This window comes from Colobus angolensis, unplaced genomic scaffold, assembly GCF_000951035.1.
Source record: "Colobus angolensis palliatus isolate OR3802 unplaced genomic scaffold, Cang.pa_1.0 Scaffold33, whole genome shotgun sequence".
Lineage (NCBI taxonomy): Eukaryota > Metazoa > Chordata > Mammalia > Primates > Cercopithecidae > Colobus > Colobus angolensis.
In genome coordinates, this window is record NW_012116599.1 from 8,950,240 (window position 1) to 8,968,534 (window position 18,295).

The following is an 18,295-nucleotide window of genomic DNA, read 5'->3' on the forward strand; positions in this document are numbered from 1 at the left end:
GGAGGCGGAGGTTGCAGTGAGCTGAGATCATGCCACTGCACTACAGCCTGGGCGAGAAAGCAACACTCTGTCAAAAAAATAAAAGTCTTCATCCTGGTAAACTAGATAAAGTTTTCTGGTTAATAAAAGATGAAAGTTGTCCACTGCACTTATCCAAAAATGTAAAGGTACATGGGCCTTAGTGAGGTAAATGTCTTAAAATCTTTGTAGGTATATTTATTTCTTTATTGCTGTTCAATTGCTATTAAAATACTGACCATTAAGTCTTATCCTTGATCCTGTTTCCAGCAAATATTGTCAGACTACTGATATTTTCACATCTGAGTTTAACAGAAGGAAGCAGTGTGAATTGTGTCTTTCGGGACATACAGACCAGAAATGCAGCTCACATGTAAGGCATATGTAGAAAATACAAAAAAAAAAAAAATTATATCTAAAATCCTTACAAATATAATTTTCTTTCAAAACAGTTCACTTGGAAAAAGTCTACATTTCCTTTGGTTTACAGCCTATTATATATTTGGATGATCTAATTGAGTTACCAGCCCTTTGGTGAAGAAGAATGGGCAGAGGAACTTGGTTGGCAACTGTGCCATGTCTAGTCTGGGATTTCAACTGCAGTTGAAATGATGAGCATCTTAGATCTTACTTGTTAGAAAAAAAATTATAAACATATTTCCATGTAAAAATCTCCAATACCTTGTCCCTTAAATTCCTTAAATAGGAATATGTGAGGCACATTCTATAATGGCAGGGTTAATTCAATTCCACAAGTTTAGAGGAATAACTCAAGTGCAAACTATCTTCCTTCCTATCAGGGAGTCCTTCCAATACTGATCATGTACCGCTATTATCTGCAGAGGCCACCATTGTTTTAAGAACACAAGCAATACCGTGGCTCCCACCTGTGGGGGAAACAGCACTCCCACCCAAGCGAGATCCACCTCATCCTGTCTGTAGCAGCTCCAAGTTCTCACTTTCTTCAGCAGATTTCAATTTGCAATTTTTAAGAGAATGGGTTGCCTATCACTTAACACTGTCACTGGGAGATAACATTTCAGTAATTACTCAGTGCTGACATTTTATTATTTAATCTTAAAATCCCATCAGAAATCCCTAGCCTGATAAGCTACAAACGAAGTTTGAGAATAAAGCACCCAGAAAATCTGATTTGCAGTAATCAAAATGGCATTTTGTCAGTTGGGAATTAATTATCAACCTGACATGATTTCAATCTGCTGCCATTCTACGAAATGAGACCCGTTTGCTCTCTATAAAGATGATCAGCCTTGCTGCCCCAGAGCTAGATGCCCAGTTTCACCTACTCTCACGAGATTCTTCCATTATGCAAACTGGTGATGAAGCAATTACATGCTCCAAAAGATGAAGATGAGAAATTTCACATTCACAGACTTGTCATGTTCACCTCTTAAAATGTAAGTTCTTGCCAGGTGTTAAGATGCCTTTTTTATTTTACACAGTCACCTAACAATCTGAAGAAACATCCCCCCTGAAGGCAGTTTCAGCTCCCAGGTTCAATGAGAGGGCCCTGTCAGGACTCCAAGGCTCCACCTTGAGACTACTGAACAAATGAAGGGATCATGTTCATTCCACGAACAGAATGCACATGTCTTCAGGCTTTTCAAGTTTATTCAGGGGCTACTGCTGGACCACAGGCAATTATCAAGTCAAACGCTCCAAGTGCGCATGAATGTTTTAGCAGAGAACAGACGGAAGGAAAGTGGAACTTAAACAGGAGCGATTTCACCCCTGCATAGCTCGAGAATAGTGCTGGAATATCCATGGAGGGAAAGAAAGAATAGCTTTCACCAGTCCATGCCAGGAAATGGGCTGCCTGCCTCTCATTTCATACTCTTACATGTAACCTTCCTCTCTTTTCTAATAGAGAGGTAAACGGAGTCCCAGAGATGCCTGTAAATCTCCTATGGTTTTAGTCAGTAAAGTGAGGATGTTAGAGAGGTTTTTTCTACCACTCTTGGCTACCTGTCCCAGTGTGGAAAGAGAAACACCAGGCAGTATATTTTTTGAGGCGGAGTCTCGCTCTGTCGCCCAGGCTGGAGTGCAGTGGCCGGATCTCAGCTCACTGCAAGCTCCGCCTCCCGGGTTCACGCCATTCTCCTGCCTCAGCCTCCCAAGTGGCTGGGACTACAGGCGCCCGCCACCTCGCCCGGCTAGTTTTTTTTGTATTTTTTAGTAGAGACGGGGTTTCACCGTGTTAGCCAGGATGTTCTCGAACTCCTGACCTCGTGATCCGCCCGTCTCGGCCTCCCAAAGTGCTGGGATTACAGGCTTGAGCCACTAACTATAAGAAAAAGTTTGGGCCAGGCACAGTGAGTCAGGCCTGTAATCCCAGCACTTTGGGAGGCCGAGGCAGGCAGATCACCCGAGGTCAGGAGTTCAAGACCAGCCTGGACAACATGGTGAAAACATACAAAAATTAGCAGGGTGTGGTGGTGGGAGCCTGTAATCTCAGCTACTTGGGAGGCTAAGGCAGGAGAATCACTTGAACCCGGGAGGCGGAGGTTGAAGCCTGGGCAACAAGAGCGAAACTCCATCTCAAAAACAATTTTTAAAAAGAAAAAGTTTGATATAATTAAGAAAAGAAGTCAGAGGAGAAAGGAAGGAGAATATAAAGTTGTTTTCTGGTCTTACAATATTTGATTCCTCTTTGTGGGGCTCCACGGAGAGAACGGAACTCTCAGGAGACAGGTAATAAAGCATTAAGGAAGTTTTTGTTCCGAATGCTGCTGAGGGGAATTTTCACATGTGTTACGACATCCAGAGCAGAGTTGGGAACAGTGTGTTTGTGAGTCAGTGCATGAGTAAGCCTCTGTTCTTGCAGCACAATTGCAGCTTGTTTAGTTTGCAAACACAAGTTGTCTCAGTGATCCGCATTCCCAGTAGGTAAGGGCCAGCGCCACACTGCCTCCTCTCACAGCACGCCCCGCTCACAGCACGTGAGCCCGAATCCACATGCAAGAAACCTGGACCCTCCGAGGGGCAGCTATTCCTATCTCCACCCCTGCTCTGAAGCACAGCATGGGGGTCAACCAAGAAAAAGATCCTCTTGTCAAATGTAGAGGAGAAACTGCTTCATTTCAAAGTTTATGAGATCCAAAAATGTTACTGTGATAGTTCATTTCGGGTGTCAACTTGGCTAGGCCACGGTTCTTAGATACTTGCTCAAACACTAATCTAGATGATGCTATGAAGGTATGTTTTAGATGAGATTGACGTTTAAATCAGCAGACTTTGAATGAAGCAATGACTCTCCAGAATGTGGGTGGGCTGCATCCCATCCATTGAGGGCCTTAAGGACAAAGACTGAGGTTTCCCAAAGAAGAAATAATTCAGCTCAAAACACAACACAGAAACCTCGTCTGAGTTTCCAGCCTGCCAGCTTCCCTACAGATTTTGGACTTGTGAGTCCACACAATTGTATGAGCCAGTTACTTAAAATAAATCTCTCTCTCCTCTCTCTCTCTCTGTCTCCTGTTTCTCAGGAGAATCCTAACTACTAACACTGTTACAAAGCAGATTAAGCAGCCCTATTCCCTCTGAATTTCAGAGCAGAGAGGAAAGAGGCACTTGGCAAAATATCAGTTGCTTAGAAAATCGGGGAATTAAGAGTCTATGTGAAAAAAGGCTTTTCAACACCATTCAAGTGCCAAGTTGCATTTCTCAGTAGTAACTTTTTAAGTTATTCGTGAGTATGAGACGTGCCCTTTGGAAGTTCTGGGCCAGGCACTGGAGCAGCGAAACCAGAGACACTTGCATTGGAATCTGGGCTCAGCCCCCGTCCTGGGTGTGTGGCTGCAGGCATGTGACTGAACCTCTAGAGGCCTTTCAAACCTTGGTGTAAATGGGACACTAAAAAGACCAGAGATGTGAAGCACCCTGCTCAGAATCTAGAAAGATCAGTGCTCACTAAATAGTGGCTTAGTGTGATTGCTGCTGATATAAAAGCTATTAATAAAACATACTTCCTCCCAGCCCTAAGGAGGAGAGAGACACATACAAGGATAATTAATGTCCTGTTTCCAAGAACACAAAAGTGATATTGTAGGTGACTGTTGGATCTCAGAGGAAGGGAAACTGAGTCAGCTCCAGAAGTAGAAGTTTGTACAGTGAGGTGGGGTAATGGGGAGCAGGCATTCCAGTCAGAGGCCATTGCAGCAGCAAAGCCAGGGTCAAGCAAAACAGATACTGACCAGCCATACTGACTGGCCAGGGAGATATGTGGGGACTCATTGTGCTGGGAAGCTTTCTAAAGAGCCAGCTCGTGTAAGGACGGAGACATGCACAGAATAGAAACAACAGGAAAGGGCTGCCCCGTGCATTCCTTTCTGACTACACTAGTGGGTTGTGCACACACAAATTTTTGACTAGAAATCACTCACTTCTAGGTATCAAAACCTCCATGATTAAAAATCTGTAATGCCAATGCAGAAGGCATTTGGAAAGTAAATGGTGAAGTTTTTAAATTCTTACACAGGGAGCCAGTGGTATAACATAATGTGCATCGAGTAACAATTTTAATAGACGACACAATTCTGAATGTATTGCACTGTGCTTTTCATGCACATTAAAATGAAAGAACATATTCTGTTAAGCACACAGTAGTACAAGATACACAATACAGTAAAAGCTCTGCAATGACTTACAGTAAATTGTTAAAAATGCTTAGCCTGTGATGAGATTAAGCCTGTTTTCAACCTTCGTTATTTTACTTGTTTTTTCCTCAATGAATGTGAGTTGATTATGAAAAGAGGAAAGGGTATTTTTTTTTTAACCCTGCCAAGAGTAAATCTAAAAAAGAAAGTGTGTCATAAATGAGTGGAATTCACTTTTATTTACAAGTATACCAGTAAGTATACCACTTTTATTTACAAGTATACCAAGATGCAAAAGAAAAAGTAATGGTCTTTCGAGATTGGTTTGAGATTGAGAAAAGGAAGATTGGCCGTCTAGGGGCAGTACCCACCTGGATCACAGAGGCATTTGTAGCTGGTGCCCACGCTGCGGCACGTGCCATGAGCGCAGGGGCTGAGGGCACAGAAGTCAATAAGCTGGGCACAGGTCGGCCCCGTGAAGCCCGAGCTGCAGCTGCAGGTAAAGTGTACCCCGTCCACATAACAGGTACCATTGTTCTGGCAAGGAGACGAGGCGCACGGGTCCACCTTCTCTTCACAAGCAGATCCAAAGTATCCTGTTAGAAAACACACGGGAGTTTAAAACACTTAAAACACTTTTGCACATAATAACTAATCAACTGAGTCTGCTCTACTGTATATTCATAACCAATTCATTCATTCGTAACTTCCAGATATGCCACAACCCAACAAGATAGATAGGTTGTTTTTCTCACCTTTAGTAATGTAGGCTTAAGAATATTAAGCCCCACAATTCCATATTTATTGAAATACAAGGTAAATGACTGTTTAGGAGTACATACAAATGTGTACATGAACATATTTATGTGCACACATGTGTATATGTACATGTGTGTATACTCTAGAAAGATACCAAAAATCAATTAATGATAATTTCCTAAAGGAATATGAGATTTGGATCAGCAGAGGGCTCTCCCCTCTTATTTTGTATACATTAACAGGGAACACATTTCTTATTTTACTTTAATAGATATGACATAATCCTGAATTTTAAAAAGTAAAACCGTATCAAATAGTAAACAATGAAAAAGTCTCGTTTTCATCCCTGTCCCTTCGTCTCGCATTCCCTTCTCTACAAGCAGCCACTGTTAACAGTTTCTTGAATATATGCTTTTTTAAAAGTTGATTGTTGTAACAGAGAAACAGAAGTGATCTACCCATACAATGAAATACCACTCAGCAATTAAAAAAAAAACTGATTGCATGGTACATTTTTAGTAGGATTTCTAAGATTTGAAAGCTACCAGGAATTTTATAAAATGCTGAATAGCACTGGATTTTTTCAGAAGATAATTTTATATTTTATATCTCTATACTGCATAGAGAGATACCAAGTTGATTATGCCGATTTGTGTGTAGTGCTTCACATAATTAAATCTGGGAGTACTGACATATGGTATGACATTAATGAACGTCAAAAGCATTATGCTAAGTAAAAGAAGCCAGGCACGAAATACTACATATTATATAATTCCATTTGTAAGAAATGTGCAGGAAAAGCAAATCTGTAGATATAGAAAGTAGATAAATGGTTGCCTATGGCTGGGCCAGAAAGAGGGGTTCACTGCAAATGGGCATGAGGAGTCCACTGGGGCAGATGGAAACGTTTTAAACTTGGATTGTGGTGATGGCTGCACAACTCTGTAAATTTACTAATATGCTTTGAACTGTACATTTCAAATGAATTTTACAATGTATAAATTGTACACTTAAATAAAATTTAATGTCATATAAAATTATGTAAGGCTGTTAACTCTTTCTTTTAAATATGGTTACTGTGTAGGTGATTTTTATCTTGTTTCCTGTGTATGTTTCAGTATTTCTTGCTAAAAAATTATACATGTGGATATGTGTGGGTCTCTACATCTGTGCATACATGTAGGTATATATATTTAACAATGCTTTGCATAAAAACTATACTTCTTTCAATACTTTAAGAGCAGTTTGGAAATTAAAGATTATTCAAATTTTAGAAATAAAAGTTACATAATTTTACTCACATATAGTTTGTATTCTAATAGTCTATTACACTTCTCTTGTTTACATTGAAGTTTATATTTATTCATCTTCTTATGGAACTCCTAGCAATACTGACAATTTTTGTTGTTGTTAAGCACACATTTAATATGTAAACAAACCAAAATAACTCCCAGATTTAATTATGTGAAGCACTACTCATAAATTGGCATAATCAACTTGGCATTTCTCTGTACAGTATAGAAATATAAAATATAAAATTATCTTCTGAAAAAATCCAGTGCTATTCAGCATTGTATAAAATTCCTGGTAGCTTTTAAATCTTAGAAATCCTACTAAAAATGCACCATACGATCAGCGTTTTAATAACTCTTGAATTCTCCAAAAAGTTCCTTGGCAGGCTCAAGCGGAATGTAATTCTACCTGTCATGAGATATGTTCCATTTTACTCTGATTGAAAATAAGACACTTAACCATTTTTCAACATATGACAGTATCATATGTTACCATCACTGTTTAACATGATTTCAAAAATAGGATTTATAACTTGAATCTTTTCATTTTAGAAAATAAAATCATTTTTATCTGTCTAGAAAATGCAGCATAGCTGCTTAAAATATTAAAAGGCCCATTTAATTTGCTCAAGCGTGACACTAAAAGTCGTTCAATATTTTTTTTCTCAATATGAAGGAATAATTTTGAGAAATGAATTGACCAAGCCAATCCACAGTTTGCATTTAGTTAGACAGTGACCCAAGATTGCATCTTATGACTCGAGGAAAAAAAAAAAAAGGGGGCGGGGGTGGGCGGTGGCCAGTGGGGAGCATTGCAGGTTCTAGGTTAACCTTGTGGATGCACTGATTTCTTTACAAGAAATTCAGGCTCATAATAAATTCCATACCCAAGGCTGGGTACCAGTTTGCCAAAAACAGCAGCTCAAGGTGAATCAGAAAATTCTAAAAGTTAATGCTCAGAAATGGAAATCAATTCTTTTTTATTTTATTTTATTTTTTTTTGAGACAGAGTCTCACTTTGTCACCCAGGCTGGAGTGCAATGGCGCAATCTCGGCTCACTGCAACCTCTGCCTTCCTGGTCAAGCGATTCTCCTGCCTCAGCCTCCTGAGTAGCTGTGATTACAAGAGCGCACCACCATGCCCGGCTACTTTTCGTATTTTCAGTTGAGATGGGGTTTTACCATGTTGGTCAGGCTGGCCCCAAACTCCTGACCTCGTGATCCGCCCGCCTCGGCCTCCCAAAGTGCTGGGATTACAGGTGTGAGCAACTGTGCCTGGCCACAGAAATCAAATTTAAAAGGACATTTTGATTATTTTTGTTCCTCCAGAGGAACTGAACTAATGATGACAGAAGGTGACAGTTGAGAACTGTCAACTCTGTCAACTCTTTTAGCTGAGAACACAGAGAAGAGAAATGATCATAGGAACTGTGTCCTTGAAAACCCTGTGAGATTAGATGGGTGAGAACTTGATGGAAAGAATATCTAGGGAGGGTCAAAGGTAAGAAAAATCAGGAACAAGAAGCTTATACCTATGTTAGGAGCATAAAAATGAAAATTACTTAGAACTACTAGAACCCAGTAGAAGAGTTAATATTAAATATAGTTCTCAGTGGAGGTTGATAATTAAGCATTGGATTATCAGTGTCATGGGTTAAACTGTGCCCCTCAAAAATTCATATTTTTTTAAATTAGCTTTCTCTGGTTGAGTAAAATTCATATTTTGAAGCCCTAACTCTCAATACCTCAGAATGTAGTTCTTCAGAGATAGTGCCTTTAAAGAGGTGGGTCAGTTAAACTGAGGTTGTTAGGTTGGGCCCTAATGCAATCTTGACTGGTGTCTTTATAAGCAGAGATCAAGACACAGAAAAAGACACCAGGAATGCCTGTGCACAAAGGGAAAGACCTTGTGAGGAAGAAGCAAGAGGGTGACCCTCTGCAGGGCAAGGAGAGAGGCCTCAGAAAAAAATCAACCCTGCCAGCACCTTGATCCTGAACTTCCAGCCTCCAGAACTAGAAGTAGATGAACTGCTTATCAGCCTCCAAAGCTAGAGAGATGTCTGTTGTTTAAGCCTATAGTCTTTGGTCACAGCAGCCTGAGAAGACTTATACAAACAGGGAGCATAAGGAGACAGGGAAGCGATGATTAGGATCTTGTGTGTGATTCTATGTTCACCAGCCCAGCAACCTGAGTGGCCATGGCAAGGCCCCCTTTCTCCCATCATCCACTGCCTGTACCTGGAAAACAGGGTTGAAACTATTTTCTTCACAAAGTCATTGTGGATTCTAAAAAATATATATATCAAACTTCCTAGTATGATTCCCAGTCCAAGGCTCGATGAATGAATGAATTTAAAATGCTAATAATAACAGCAACAGGCCAGGCACGATGGCTCATGCCTATAATCCCAGCACTTTGGGAGACTGAGGCGGGCGGATCATGAGGTCAGGAGCCCGAGAACAGCCTGGCCAACATGATGAAATCCAGTCTCTACTAAAAATACAAAAATTAGCCAGGTGTGGTGGCGCATGCCTGTAATCCTAGCTACTGGGGAGGCTGAGGCAGGAGAATTGCTTGAAGCCAGGAGGCAGAGGATGCAGTGAGCTGAGATAATGCCACTGCACGACAGGCTGGGTGACAGAACAAGATTCTGTCTCAAAAAATAAAAAAAAAAAAAAACAGCAACAGCTAACAGCCACTGGAGGCTGATTTGCATCACCTGGTTCTAACCTTTTAGGTGAATTATTTCATTTAACCCTACTATTATAGTAGGATGTAAGAACTATAATAGCATTATCTTACAAATGAGAAAACAGTGACATGAGAATGTGAAGTAGCCTTTTCAAGTCTAAATAGCTAGTAGACGGCAGAGCGGGGACACCAAGGCCAAGTGCTTACACGTCTCCTACACTGCACAGAAAAGAAGTGAATGACAAACCAATTAAGATGTTAAGATGCATAAGCAAAACCAGGACTTATGTTTCTATCCTGTTTGTGTCTTGGTGAAAGAATAGAAGCTTACTGTTCAAGTCAAAATAAAGGAAAAAGTGAATTTTAGAAAGGCTATCGCTCCAGCTTTATGTCAATATACTCAGTTATAAATAGTAATATAAGCCACACAGAATAGTCCAAGTAGAAAGAAAAATGAGTAACAAGGAGACATAAAGGGTCATGGCTTTGGAGAGAACCAATATTTCAATAAAGCCAAGAGAAGTGTGGAAAATGAGCAATAGTGAGAGCACTGGTCAGGCCAGGTCACGACTGGTCTTACGTGTTACACTTGAGAGTTTACATTTCATGCTGAGGCTACTGGATACCATCTATTTTCATTATTTATATCTCTAATTATAGACAATGTGGAGAATGGATCAGAGGAGGTTGAGGCCGGAAGCACGAAACTAGTTGTTTACTCGAATAATTGAGGTTGTGAGGGCCAATTTGTAGCAATAAAGATAAAGAATGAGAAATATATTAGAGCATGATTTTATAATTTAATAAAATTGTCAATTCAGGGATCACTTGGACTGTAGAAGAATGGAAGAGAGGACAGAGCCCAGAGACACAATGTAACATGAGTCAAAATGCAAATGCAAGCAGGAGTCAGGTAGATAACGCTGATACGGAGAGTGGATCAGGTGTAATACAATAGGGACTGGTAGGGCCTCTGGCAAACTGGAGAAAGCATGTCCCTTCCAAAAAAGATGGCTGCCATAACCTGCAGCCAGTTCGAAATATGGAGCCAGGTTCCATATCTTCTGAATGTTCAGGAGAAGTCTGAAATCCAAATTCTTGTTTGAGCCTTGTCTATTTTATTATTATTTTATTTATTTATTTATTTATTTGAGATGGAGTCTTGCTCTGTAGCCCAGGTTGAAAGTGCAGGGGCATGATCTCGGCTCACTGCAACCTCCACCTCCTGGATTCAAGCCATTCTCTTGCCTCAGCCTCCCAAGTAACTGGGACTACAGGCACTTGCCACCACAGCTGGCTAATGTTTGTATTTTTAGTATTTTTAGTAGAGATGGGGTTTCACCATGTTGGCTAGGCTGGTCTTGAACTCCTGACCTCAGGTGATCCACTCGCCTGAGCCTTCCCAAGTGCTGGGATTACAGGCGTGAGCCACCACATCCAGCCAAGCCTTGTCTATTTTAAAGTATTGATAAATCATTTCTCCAGCAAATAAAACATATGTATGGACCCTGTCCATGTGGCTTCTCTGTGTGAGTTAATGTTAAAGAGCTTTGAACCAAGGGGAATTGGATTTAACAACATCTCAGCCCACTAAACTGTGGGACTCTGGGCTAGTACTTAATCGCCCTGACTTTCTGCTTTTGTATTCGTGAAAGAAAGATATTAATGCCTACAATTTTCATTTCCTATGAAGCTTAACTGCAAAAATCTATGCAAAGCACTTGGCACAGTGACTCTTCAGTTGTAAGTGTTAATAAGAAGCAGCAATAATTATCATGTAATGTCCAGGTTTTCAGATTGGGGGACAATGTGGATAGTGTTGTTATCAAATGCAGTGGAAAATATACAGGAGGAGGCTGCTAGGGGAGGGTTATGAGTTCAGCTTTGTGCAAAGTGATTTGAAATGCTTTTGCAGTTGTTCCATAGTCATTAAATATACAGAACTTGTGCTCAGGAGAGAGGCAGGAACTAGAATGTGGACTGGGAGCCATATGCACATGGGTGGGAACTGGATTCATAGGTATACATGACACCACTTGGGGCAAATGAACAGGGAGAGAAGAAAGTTCAAGGCTGGAACTCTGAACAACCGTTAACACTTATGAGCACAAGAAAGAAGAGGAAACCAAAAGCGTGTCTCATTGAGAGACCTCTCCTCTTGTTCTGCAGCTCTCTGTGGATTTCCCTCCCTCCTAGCACCTACCACACCCTGTCTGCCTCCTCCATAACTGGTCTCTGATTTCCTCGAGATCAGGGAACATAACTTACGTGTGTTTTTATTCCTGTTGCTCAGCACGAAGTTTGGAAAATGGTAGGCATTTGACCAGGGACAGATAAATGGACACACAGGCAGACAGATGGATGGATGAATAGACAACTAGCTAAGTTTCAAGAAAGAAAGAAGGTGCTGCTTCTGGTCAGGAATTACATATATATATATAGATAGATAGATAGATATTTTTTAAAGAAGAGAACCCAGGAGAGAAAAGTGTCACTGAAAACAATGGAAGAGAGAATGTAAAAAAATGGCACTGCCCCTTGCCAAACAAGCCCACGCCAGCCTCCTGCAAGATGAGAGATGGCATGGAGCAAAGGAAGCTAGCATAGCCGAGGCCATTCTAGACCACTTGACCTCCATCAGTGTGGCCAGTGACCAGCTGAGCTTGCCCAAATTGCTAATGCAATGTACAAGGATGATGAGCAAAATGAGTGGCTGCCATTTTAACCACTAAATTTGGGGGGTGGTTTGTTATGCAGCAAAAGCTCTTAACTGATAAAATTAATAGGAGCTACAGGATTGTATCTATGTGGGAATGTAGGCCAGAAGGAGCTTTTTGTTTTGCTTTGCTTTACAGAACAGACTTGAAAGAGTAATTGATCATACGCTACAGTAAAATTTCACGAAAGAGATGATCAGTAAATGTTTGTTGAATTTAATATCAAAAAGTTCCACTGCTGTTGAATCAAGGATCCTGTGTTTTATTATTATTAATACAATTTTGCTTTTACTTATCAATTCAAGAAATATAATGCAGGATGTGAATGGAACTAATACTTAATATTTTCAGAGTCTGCCAGCATGCCTTAGTATAAATACTGAGGACAAAATACACTTTTGGCATATTATCCAATCTAAAAACAGAAAGTGGAAAATTTCACTAAAGAGATGATCAATAAATGTTTGTTGAATTGAATATCAAAAAGGCCCACTGCTGTTGAATCAAGGATCCTGTGTTTTATTATTAAAATTTTGCTTTTTCTTACCAATTCAGGAAAATATAATGCAAGATGAGAATGGAACTAATACTTTATATTTTCAGTCTGCTAGCATACTTCAGTATATACTGAGGAGAGAATATACTGTTATTCTTTTGGCATATTATCCAGTCTAAAAAAAGAAAGTGGGATATAAAATGCCATTCTGTTACAAAGAATGACAAAGCAAAAAAAATGAATGCAAGGTATATCTGAATAGACTTTGTAGAGATGAATGTGAGGTACAGCAATTATGAGATAATTTTCCTGGCTCACATGATTATTAATGACCACTAGAAAAGGAATTCCAGACTTAAATGCAGAGTCGATTTTGAGATGCTATTGCTTTAACTAGTAAATTCTCCATTTCCTCTATCACCTAAGTTATTGTTGTCTTCGAGTTCATATGACATCCTTTTGCAAATGATTCACATCTCCTTCAGCCACCCTCTAAGTGACTTTCCTAAGAGAAGCAAGAACAGGTTTTATAATTCAAAGAATGCAGAGCCAGAAAACCAAAGTTTAAATCTTCTTACTACCATGTGACTCATGTGACCTCAGGCTTAATCATTTTTTCTCTAACTTTCTTACCTACAAAATGGCGTTGGCGCCTACTATGAAGTCAAGTAAGATGACACATGTGCTCAATAAATATTGGATTTTTTCCCTTTAAACGGTGGTTCTGGGGTAATCTCAAGTTGCCTGTATACTCAGAGTTTGTGGCTAGAGAAAATAAGCTGGCCTGTTAGTCAATCTTGGAACATAATCAATTTTCACATTTGTATGAATCCCTCAGGGTCGTGACCCTGGATGTCTATAAAGGGCGATTTCTGGAACTGGGAGGTGTTCACACACTGCTCTCTAAACACACAAACAGTTACCGGGCCATGCAGTGACGCTGGTGAACAGAGGTGGAGTCCTGGGGCAGACAGCCGTGGGAAGAGGTGGGGGGCAGGAGTGTCCCTGAGAACATCTCTGTGCAGGCTCGAAAGGACAATCTGCTGAAGTTGTGTTTGTTAATGGCAAACACTTGTATGTACCAGGCATTGTTTCAAGGGTTTTAAATATACTAAGCCCTTTAATTCTCACACCAATCCTATGAGATAAGAACTATCATCTCCCCATTTTCAGATGAGAAAATAGGCACAGAAAGATCAAGTAACTTGCCCAAAGTTACACAGCTAGTAAACGGCAGGTTTGAGATTTGAACCCAGGCAGTCAGACTCAGGTAGAAGTTCCTAACCAGTACTCTGTGCTGTGGCACCCAGCATCTGAGGTACAGCAGTATAGTAGTCCATTTTTGCATTACTACAGAGGAATACCTGAGACTGGGTAATTTATAAAGAAAAGAGGTTTAATTGACTGACAGTTCTGCAGGCTGTACAGGAAGCTTGGTGCCAGAATCTGCTTCTAGTGAGGGCCTCAAGGAGTTTACGATCGTGGCAGAAGGCGAAATGGAAAGCTGATGTATCACATGGTGAGAGCAAGAGCACGAAAGAGAAGCAAGAGGTGCCACACCCTTGTAAACAACCAGCTCTCACCTGAACTCAGAGTGAGAACCAAGGGGATGGCACTGAGCCACTCATGATGGATCCCTGTGATCCAAACACCTCCCACCAGGCCCCACCTCCAACACTGGGAATTATGTTTTCACAAGAGATTTGACGGAGACAAACATCTAAACCACACCAAGCAGAAAGGCCAATAATGAGAGGGCAGGTGCTCCAGGGTCTGTCAGGCGTCTGTCCCTTCCTGGCCATGTGTAGCAGAAACTGCTTTTTGTCCTAATATCTATCTTTCCCCTTCCCACGGTCACAGGCTTCTGGTCACATGGCAACACAGAATAATGTCTACAGGGACCAGCCTCTTATGCAACTAGATGTACATCTGTGATGACCTTCTGAATAACAGACACAAGTGGAAATGTCCTGAAGTCGCTTCCATAGAAAATTCCTTGAAAGAAGTTGGCAAGCACCCTTTACTCTTTCACTACTTTCCCCCTTCATCTATCCTACTATCTAGACCACACAGATGACGACCGAGTTTTTTCTAAGTTTGGTGAAAAACATCTACCCATACACAATATACTCAGTGAACCCCAGGGAGAATAAATCAAATATACAGGAATGTCACAGACAAGCTGCTGAAAACCAAAAATTAAGAGAAAACATTAAAAGAAGCCAAAAAAAAAAAAAAAAAGACATGATACACACATCTAGCAATAGTAAGATTGACAGATGACTTGTCACCAAGATCTACGGAAGCATAAGATAACAAAATGACATCTTTAAGGCACTGGAAAAATAAACTTGCCAAACAGAATTCTATTTTCAGGGAAAATAACTTCTAATAATCAAGGTTAATTAAGATATTTTCTGATAAAGAACAGCTGAGAAAATTTGTTGCCAGCAGATCTAGCCAGACTACAAAAATACTAAAGAAAGTTATTTAAGCTGAATAGAAATAATAATAGGTGGAAATTCAAGTCTACGGGAAGAAATTAAGAGCCCTAGAAATGGTACTGTGGGGGAGTAAATAATTCATTTTTTCTTAATTTCTTTTAAAAATGGTTAAAAGCAATAAGAACATTGAATTATGATGTTGTAACATACATAGAAGGAATATACATAACAAGAGAACAAATAATAAGGGAAGTTAATAGAATTTTACTACCATTAGGTTCTTACATTTTGCATGAAGTGATTAATGGTAGATTCTAAGAAGACTCTCATAAATTAAGGGTATATACTGTAATTCCCAGAGCAGCCACTAAAACTAAAACAGACACAACAAAAACCTCAAACCAAAAAACCCAGCAGTATAGCTAAAAAGCCAGTTGAGAAAATAGTATCTTTTTAAATATTCTATTTACCCATCCCCCCGCCGACCACCAAAAAGGGCAGGAATAGAATAAAACAAAGAACATACGAGAAAAATAGAAAATAAATAGCAATGAGGTAGACTTAGATCCAATTATATCAATGTTATATTGAATATGAGTAGACTAACACTACAATTAAAAGGCATAGATTGTCAGATTTTATTTAAAAAAAAAAAAAAAGACCTAACTATGTGCTCTCTAAAGGAAACCCACTCCAGTATAAACACACATAAAAATGAAAAGTAAGGCCAGGCACAGTGGCTCACACCTGTAATCCCAGCACTTCAGGAGGCCAAGGCAGGTGGATCACGAGGTGAGGAGTTCGAGACCAGCCTGGCCAATATGGTGAAACCCTGTCTCTACTAAAACTACAAAAATCAGCCAGGTGTGGTGGCGTGCACCTTTAATCCCAGCTACTGGGGTGGCTGAGGCAGGAGAATCGCTTGAACCCAGGAGGCAGAGGGATCGTACCACTGCACTCCAGCCTAGGCGACAGAGCAAGACTCTATTTCAAAAAAAAAAAAGGGGGGGAAAGTAAAAGAATAGGGAAAGATACACTGTGAAAAAGAAAGCATAAGAAAACTAGTATTCTCTGTTAAAATCAGAAAAGGCAAGACCGAGAACATTATCTAACATAAAAAGGGACACTTAACATGAAAAAGTGAGTAATCCAACAGGAAGCTTTCACAATCCCAGACATGTAGGCCCCTAATAAGACAGCTTCAAAATACATGAAAGAAAAACTGCCAGCAAGAGAAACAGAAACCATCAGAGAAGAAGCCCTTTCTTAGTAACTGATGGAATAAATTGACAAAATGAGCTGGTTTACACAATATTTAAATAACATATTCTTTTCATGTGCACATGAAATAAGTCAATCATTTTAATAGATACAGAAAAAGTATTTGGCAAAATTCAATATGCATTCATTATTCTTAAGAAGAAAGAAAACCTCTCAGCAAACTAAAATAGAAGGTAACACTTACTGCATCTTTCAGGGTATATACAGAAAAAGAACTATGGCGACTATCACACTGACTGATGAAATAATACATATTTTCTCCCTAAGAGAACAAAGCAAGGATGTACCCTCAGCACTTACATTCAATATTTTACTGGAGGTTCTATATATGCAAAAAGAAAAGTAAAAGAAATAAAAAACATAAAGTGTAGAAAGGAAAATAAGACTTATTATTCATCAATCTACAATTTTATACAAAGAAAATCCAAAGAAGCCTAAAATACAAATTCTGGGAATAGGTAAATTGAGCAAACTATCAGCATACGGAGTCAATATACAAAAATCAATAGCATTTCTGTACACTAGTAATAAGCAACTGGAAATTTAAAAATGTTTTACTGGCATTTATAATATTATCAAAAAACATAAAATAGGATTAAATTTAACAAAAGATATGCAAGATGTCTACACTGAAAACTATAAAACATTACTTGAAGAAATTAAAAACACCCAAATAAATGAAGACATATACCACGTTGATAGATTGGAGTCTCACTATTGTTAATATTTAAGTTCTATTCAAACTGATGTACTGCAGTACTAATTATTTGGGGATGTCTATTGTTTGTAACTAAATCAAATTCTAATTGATCAATTATGTCAGCACAATCAAGTAAGTAGCTCTTATATGTCCTATACATCTCTTATATGTCTGTTATCTTATTTGTTAAAAATGAAAATAATAGAATAGCTGTATGCATCCAGTAGTTTTAGTTGTACTAGTAGAAACAGAAGAAGAAAGAAGAGAAATTGCTGTGTTAAAAGTAATAGCAAATTTTTATTGAGTTCTTGTTATATATGGGACATTATGCTGAGCAATTGGTATCTGTCATTTCTTACTTATCACAACCACTGACTCAAGTAGGGTCTACCACCATCTACTTTTTACAGAAGAAGGGCTAGAGGCTTCACTTTAGGGAACTAACCTAGGAACACTCATCTAGTAACTGGGAAAAATAAGATTTAATCAGATTTGTCTAACTCCAAATCTGTGCTCTTAAGCCCCAATCTATTTGCTGCTTCTCACAAGAGAGTTTGTGTAAAAGCATTTGACAAGTCGAAAATGCCATGCTAGCATACAAAATTATGGTCAGATCAGCTGGACATGGTGGTGTGTGCCTGTAATCCCAGCTACTGAGGAGGCTGAGGCAGGAGTTCGAGACCAGCCTGGGCAACATAGTAAAATCCCATCTCAAAAGAAAAAAAAAAGAAAGAAAGGAAGAAATTATGTAATTGTTAAACCCATAACTATTATAAATTCTGTAATTTGACAACTTTGAAAACCAGAAATTACTTAGCAATTACAAATTTTGAACTCTGTGTATTTGCATAAATATCCTGAGCCTGATTTGCCTACTGGCTCTCTGTATTTTGAATATCACATGGAGGATATTTTAAAAAACAATTATAGGCTGGGTGCAGTGGCTCACACTTGTAATCCCAGCACTTTGGGAGGCCAAGGCAGGTGGATCACCAGGTCAGGAGATCGAGACGATCCTGGCTAACACGGTGAAACTCCGTCTCTACTAAAAATACAAAGAATTTGCCAGGCGTGGTGGCGGGTGCCTGTAGTCCCAGCTGCTCGGGAGGCTGAGGCAGGAGAATGGCGTGAACCTGGGAGGCGGAACTTGCAGTGAACAGAGATCGCGCCACTGCACTCCAGCCTGGGTGACAGAGTGAGACTCTGTTTCAAAAAAAAAAAAAAGTATGAAATTTCAGACCTAAGGAATACAGATGTGCCACAAACTCCTTATAAAATCA

The 18,295-nt window shown here is 39.6% G+C and overlaps 1 protein-coding gene across 1 annotated transcript in view; it reads right to left on the reverse strand.

Annotated features, from left to right (window-relative positions):
- The window catches only part of DNER (delta/notch-like EGF repeat containing), a 238,681-nt gene that overhangs the window by 93,071 nt on the left and 127,315 nt on the right, over positions 1 to 18,295 (reverse strand). The window contains exon 6 of the mRNA XM_011951960.1: positions 5,006 to 5,230. Coding sequence (XP_011807350.1) covers positions 5,006 to 5,230 — 225 coding nt within the window. The remainder of the gene's footprint in view (positions 1 to 5,005; positions 5,231 to 18,295) is intronic.